The 6,000-nt window shown below is 43.6% G+C and overlaps 1 protein-coding gene across 2 annotated transcripts in view; it reads left to right on the top strand.

Moving 5' to 3' along the window:
- STT3A (STT3 oligosaccharyltransferase complex catalytic subunit A) overlaps positions 1-5,781 on the top strand; it is a 33,754-nt gene extending 27,973 nt beyond the window's left edge. For both annotated transcript variants that reach the window (XM_085873445.1, XM_085873446.1), the window contains exons 7-18: positions 155-261; positions 816-980; positions 1,342-1,522; positions 1,692-1,847; positions 1,969-2,060; positions 3,184-3,345; positions 3,503-3,691; positions 4,060-4,176; positions 4,339-4,441; positions 4,550-4,738; positions 4,977-5,092; positions 5,315-5,781. In XM_085873445.1, coding sequence (XP_085729571.1) covers positions 155-261; positions 816-980; positions 1,342-1,522; positions 1,692-1,847; positions 1,969-2,060; positions 3,184-3,345; positions 3,503-3,691; positions 4,060-4,176; positions 4,339-4,441; positions 4,550-4,738; positions 4,977-5,092; positions 5,315-5,353 — 1,616 coding nt within the window. In that variant the 3' untranslated portion in view covers positions 5,354-5,781. The remainder of the gene's footprint in view (positions 1-154; positions 262-815; positions 981-1,341; positions 1,523-1,691; positions 1,848-1,968; positions 2,061-3,183; positions 3,346-3,502; positions 3,692-4,059; positions 4,177-4,338; positions 4,442-4,549; positions 4,739-4,976; positions 5,093-5,314) is intronic.
- The last annotated feature ends 219 nt before the right edge of the window (positions 5,782-6,000 follow it).

Below are 6,000 nucleotides of genomic sequence, written 5' to 3' on the forward strand. Positions count from 1 at the left end.
TTTCGACCAACTTTTGCTTTCTAAGTGTTGTAACATTCCTCCTGAACCAATGGACTGTTGTTGAAAATTTGTTGCTTGGACAAAGCTGTTTATTTTATGACTCGATGTTTCTTACGTTGTTGTTGTTGTTGTTGTTGTTGTTGTGATCTTGCAGGCATAGCCATATTCTGTATGCTTCTTACATACTATACGTGGATACAAGCCGTACGCACAGGATCCTTGTACTGGTCAGCCTTTTGCTCTCTGGCGTACTTCTACATGGTATGCTATGTCCCTGGCTGATCTTATAAATGACATCTTCACTTGGTCCACATTCAGCACATGTGCTCGAGTTGTTCCATTGCCAATCATTTTGCTTGTTTCTTGCATTTGGAGCAAATATACCATGAATCTGTACCGCTTGGTTCTGGTGCAATATTTTAAGACAAGTCGACTTTTCAGCCGGTTACTTTTTTAGCTGCAGGACAATCATGTATCGTCGTCACATGCTGCTGGAAAGGTAACATGACATAAAATGTAAGGGTGGTGAAGATATTTGTTGGAGCTCTATTATTATTTTGGGCAACAATTTGCTTGGACGGAGCCTTCCAAACATGTCTGATGGTACGCTGGTGGTAATCGTGGCCTGCGGTTTATTGTAGAGTCTTGGTGGCTTTAAAGTGTGACTTCAAAGCCTCCCCAAGTAGTCGTGGGGAAAAATAACGGATTGATGGACATTGGAACGAGGTCACGGGTTTTCTGGTGAAGTTGTGCACACCGTTTGTTTGTCTCTGGCTGTCGATTAATCCTCTGGAATGTCGCTTCATCTCCACCAGGTGTCTTCGTGGGGTGGATATGTGTTTCTTATCAACCTGATCCCTCTGCATGTGCTGGCTCTCATGGCCACGGGACGATTTTCTCACAGAGTCTACGTAGCATACTCCACATTGTACTGCCTGGGCACTGTGTTGTCCATGCAGGTCGCGTTTGTGGGCTTTCAGGTAGGACGGGTATCTAACTGTGTCTCTATCTCTGCCTAAAATACGAATGATTGACTGAAAGATCAACAGAATGTGAGTCCACCAGTATTCCAACAGTCAGTGTTGGATGAGCATGTACTTTTTGGTCTGCTCTGAGAACATTTGTACATCATGTGACATTTACAACGTTCTCGTCCTTCGTTCTCACGTACTCATGATTTATATACATTCTACGTTGCTTATTCAAGATCGATTGTGTCCATGTGCATTGGAAATAATTGGTGTGTGGATGATGCATTGATATCTAAAACAGACGTTATTTGTTATCTTTGAATAGAAAGTCCTTATTATGAACCAAGCCTTTTGTCGTTTGTCATACCAGCCCGTCCAATCATCAGAGCACATGGCAGCTCTTGGGGTATTCGCTCTATGCCAGGCTTTTGCAGCCTACTCCTGGTTACGCTCTTCACTCACACCAGCTCTTGCTGAACTCCTCCTGCGCTCTTTTATGTGGTTATTGCTTATTGCTGGCAGCATTGCTGTTGCCATACTTGCCCTTAGTGGTGAGCTCCCTCAATCCCTTCGCCCGATGGTTTCTCCCTTCTATCCCCATTGTCATTCTAATCCATGTATTTCACCTTGTTCATCAATTCGACTTGTCCCTATCACTCTTGTGCATAATGTGTTTAAAGTTTAATGGTTCTTGCTTCTCGTCCATGTCTGCTTTCTCAGGTAAGATTTCTCCATGGACCGGCCGCTTTTACTCACTCCTCGATCCCTCCTATGCCAAGAACAACATCCCGATCATTGCCTCCGTATCTGAGCATCAGCCCACTACGTGGTCATCATATTACTTTGACCTGCAGTTCCTGGTCTTTATGTTCCCGGGTGAGAGAAAGTGGTGGTGGGGGGAAAGGTAGGATAGCATTGTAAAAGGGTAAGAGTAGTTTTTTTTGGGAATAAACTTTGGGAAAACCTTTATGTAATGGTTTGTTTTTCCACTTTGCAGTGGGACTGCATTACTGCTTCAGCAACCTGTCTGACAGCCGCATCTTTATCATCCTGTACGGTGTAACCAGTATGTACTTCTCCGCTGTCATGGTGAGTTTGTCCATGTCTTGGGCTTTACACGGTCATGCGTTGTCGTCCCAAGCATGCTGGAGAAAATTTTGTGCCCATTAGCTCAGGAGACTGCTTAGGCAGCACCAACGCTCTGCACAGAGTATGGTCCCAATGGATGGATGGATGGTAAATGTGAAATAAAACTTAACACAAGTTAATAGAAGGCTTTAAAGAAAGTTAAAAATCATGTAACCGTTTGTGCACACCGTAAAATCCTTGACGATCATGGTTGAGTCCTTGCTGTAAAATGCACTACCCAGCAGAGGAAACCTCCAGGAACAGCTGATTTTACTCTGAAATAATCAGAATCACTACAATTTAACACAGGTGGAGGTCAATTAACTCGGTGTGTGATTTTGAAGGTGACTGGTTACACCTGAGCTAATTTATAATTGCTATTATAATGGGGGGTGGACACTAATCCAACCAGGATATTGTAGTTTTGTATTTTAAATAAATGTTCTGAAATTTGTAGAATTTGTTTTTCACTCGGAAGTTGTGAGTTACGATGTGTAAATAAAGGTGGGAAAAGTCTGGTTTGATGAAATTTAATTCCAGGCTATGAGGCAACAAAAGGTGAAACTTTTGAAAGGGGGTGTAGACTTTATGTAGGCACTGCATATACTTTTCTTCAGCCTAATTCATTGGAATGCTTACAAACCAAGCTTCACCCATCCAGATAAAATTAATTCATCTCAATTATGGAACTTGAGGTCACCTTTAACTTGAACTTATCCTTCAAATAATTTGTGTTATTGGTATAGCCCAGAAAAGTTACTGGGGTGACTATGCAATTGTGTGAGAGCACTAAGCACACAATAATTGTTTGAGTTTGTGAAGGATAGTCGCTGGGAAGGAGAAGAAGGAATCACGGCGACTGCACTTGGGCAAGCATGGCACAATGCTCGACCTCATTACAAAACTATCCGGCAGGTGTCTGGGCAAGCTTTATAATCGCTTCCTTTAACTCTTCCCATTTATTTTTGTGTTGACAGGATTCCATCACTCTCCTCTGAATTAGACATATACATAATAGCCATGTTCCAAGGATGCACTGGGTTGTCTGAGTGGGTGTGAACATGTTTGTCTGTGTGTGCACCAGGTGCGGTTGATGCTGGTGTTGGCACCTGTGATGTGCGTGCTTTCTGGTGTGGGCGTGTCGCACGTACTCACCTCTTACATGAGCAACCTTGAACTGGGCCGTGCACTCTCTCGCACTCGCTCTCGTCGTCACCCAGACCACTCTTACCCTGGGAAGCAAGAGGCATGTTTTACACACGAGAGTTCTGCAGTTATGAAAGAGATTTAACAGCATATTGTTTTAAATGTAGTAGTAGTAGTAGTAGTAGTAGTAGTAGTAGTAGTAGTAACCCGTCTGTGACTTTTCAAATTTTTTTTTTTCATCATCAAATGGCGAACAGGTCTCGAGTGCCGTTGTGCTTTTCCTCTCTTTCTTCCTTATGACGTACACATTCCATTCAACCTGGGTCACAAGCGAAGCGTATTCCTCGCCTTCCATTGTCCTCTCGGCACGGTCGCCCGACGGTTCACGAATCATCTTTGACGACTTTCGGGAGGCATACTACTGGCTACGTCACAACACTCCACAAGTAAGGAGATGGATGATTCAGATGGGGGAGGTGGGAGGAACTTCTTATTGTTGGTGTTGTCGTTGTTTTGTAATTTAAGGATTATGGGGGAAATGTATATGTTACTTTAATGACCAAAACTGTCTTTTTGTGAGCTGCTGTACAGGAATACCACCCACATAGGTAGTCTGACGTTGAGAGATCATGGCGGTAAAGAAATCTCCAAGAGTTCTGCAAGGTTTTGTGATTAAAGGCCGGCCTAAATGCTTAGCTTCATCTACCACGTGCCATTTTTCCCTTCCCCCTTCTTATGTTGCCATTCCCCTCCTGTTTTTGATTCCCCTTCTTTGACGTTCCCCTCACCCCAATCCTTCTCTCTCTCTCTCCAGGATGCCAAAGTTATGTCCTGGTGGGATTATGGCTACCAGATAACAGCCATGGCCAACCGCACCATTTTGGTGGATAACAACACTTGGAACAACACACATATCTCCAGAGTTGGACAGGTATGAAGGACATCAACAATGATTTAACCTGCTGCTCGATTTACACGTCCTTGTTTTCACTCCAGTTGTTCCTCACTAATTTCAGTTGCTACTTGTGGGTAGCTGTTGATATGGAATTTTAATTTTCAATGGTTACGAAAGTGACTGGATCTTGTTATTTAGGCAATGTCATCACCTGAGGAGAAAGCCTACGAGATAATGAGAGAATTGGATGTGGGTTATGTTCTCGTCATCTTCGGTGGTCTCACCGGCTACTCCTCTGATGGTAAAGGAGCCTTTCGGGCACCAAGAGCCAACCTTTAACAATTGTGTCATCTCCTATGAGAAGTAGCGTCATCATCATCATCCTCATCATATTCTTCTTCTTTCACAGACATCAACAAATTCCTTTGGATGGTTCGTATCGGTGGAAGCACAGAAACCGGTAGTCATATCCATGAGAACGACTATTATACACCCACTGGGGAGTTCCGCGTTGATCGGGATGGCTCACCGACGCTGCTCAATTGCCTCATGTACAAGATGTGTTACTATCGTTTTGGCCAGGTGTACACTGAAGCCAGTAAGTATGACTACACTGAAGGTAGCACCCCAGGTAAATAGGTTGTACAAGGGCTAATACAGTACGTGATGTGGCTTATAGTACCTTGTTCCTTTGTGAATGATTCGCTGTCAAATTGAGAGGAAGGATTCTGGATGCAGACTTTTTGTTGTAGTCTAATGTGCCAATCGAGAAAAGCGTGCGTCATGTATGGCTTTGTTATGTGGTTCATCTTATTCAAAATCACCTGTTTTCGCAGAGCGACCACCAGGCTATGATCGGGTGAGGAATGCTGAGATTGGCAACAAGGACTTTGAGCTGGATGTACTTGACGAAGCTTACACCACTGAGCACTGGCTTGTCCGTATTTACAAGGTATGGCGATGCAAGATGATGCAATCATGTACACACTCGGTTGCGGAGATTATGTGATTGATTTAATGGTTGTATGAAGGAGCCAGGGTTTCCAAACTGTATTTGATGGGGCAGGTGTTAGATTTAAAAATCGACATCAGTTGAGGAGCAATGGAACTTTACTTGAACAGCATTGGAATTCGATGGAGTTTGACGAATTTATTCTTTCCTGTTTTCCTGCAGGTGAAGGATCTGGAAAATCGAGGGCACTCTCGCACCTAATCTGCGGCGTTGCCAACCATTGCTTTCATCTTCGTTTCTTGTTCATGTTTCTGCTGTGTTGTCCTCATCACCTTTCGTTTCTTCACACACTTCCTGTCATGCCTCTTTTCCACCCATTCTCATGGCTGTCATTTATATTAGCTGTATCCTCAGTCCTTTTGCTCTTCTTCTCAACTTTTGGGCTTTGGAAGGACGAGTGCCAGGACATGTCCTGAAAAGTGAGGAAACCCCCGACAGAGCCAGAGTGTATGGCAGCAGCTGTTTTTTGGCAAAATGCTGCCTTTTTGCTATCTCTCTATCTGTGTCACAGCTGTATTTCATATCTGGGGGGGGGGGGGCTAGGTACCGAAGCTACTCTTTTGTGATGTCTCTGCTGTCTGTCACAGCGATTTTGAGCGGCAGGGAAATAAAAGACTTTTTTTGGATTATCTCATCTTTGTGTGCTTTATTTATTTATATTTATTTTGGAGAAGAGAAATATTGCTGTTGTGGCTTATACCTACTGTTATAACTTTAATAACTCCTTTTAGTCCTGCTTTATTGTGTGGTTGGCAGACTGGGGTTTGCCCTCTAATCTTGAGCATCTCTTCGAACTCAATTTTAGTCTGCCCCTTCTCAGCCTGCTCACTGCATCCATATCCAAGGCC

This window comes from Eptatretus burgeri, chromosome 3 (assembly GCF_056783735.1).
Source record: "Eptatretus burgeri isolate ZD-2024b chromosome 3, Ebu_testis_v1, whole genome shotgun sequence".
NCBI lineage: Eukaryota > Metazoa > Chordata > Myxini > Myxiniformes > Myxinidae > Eptatretus > Eptatretus burgeri.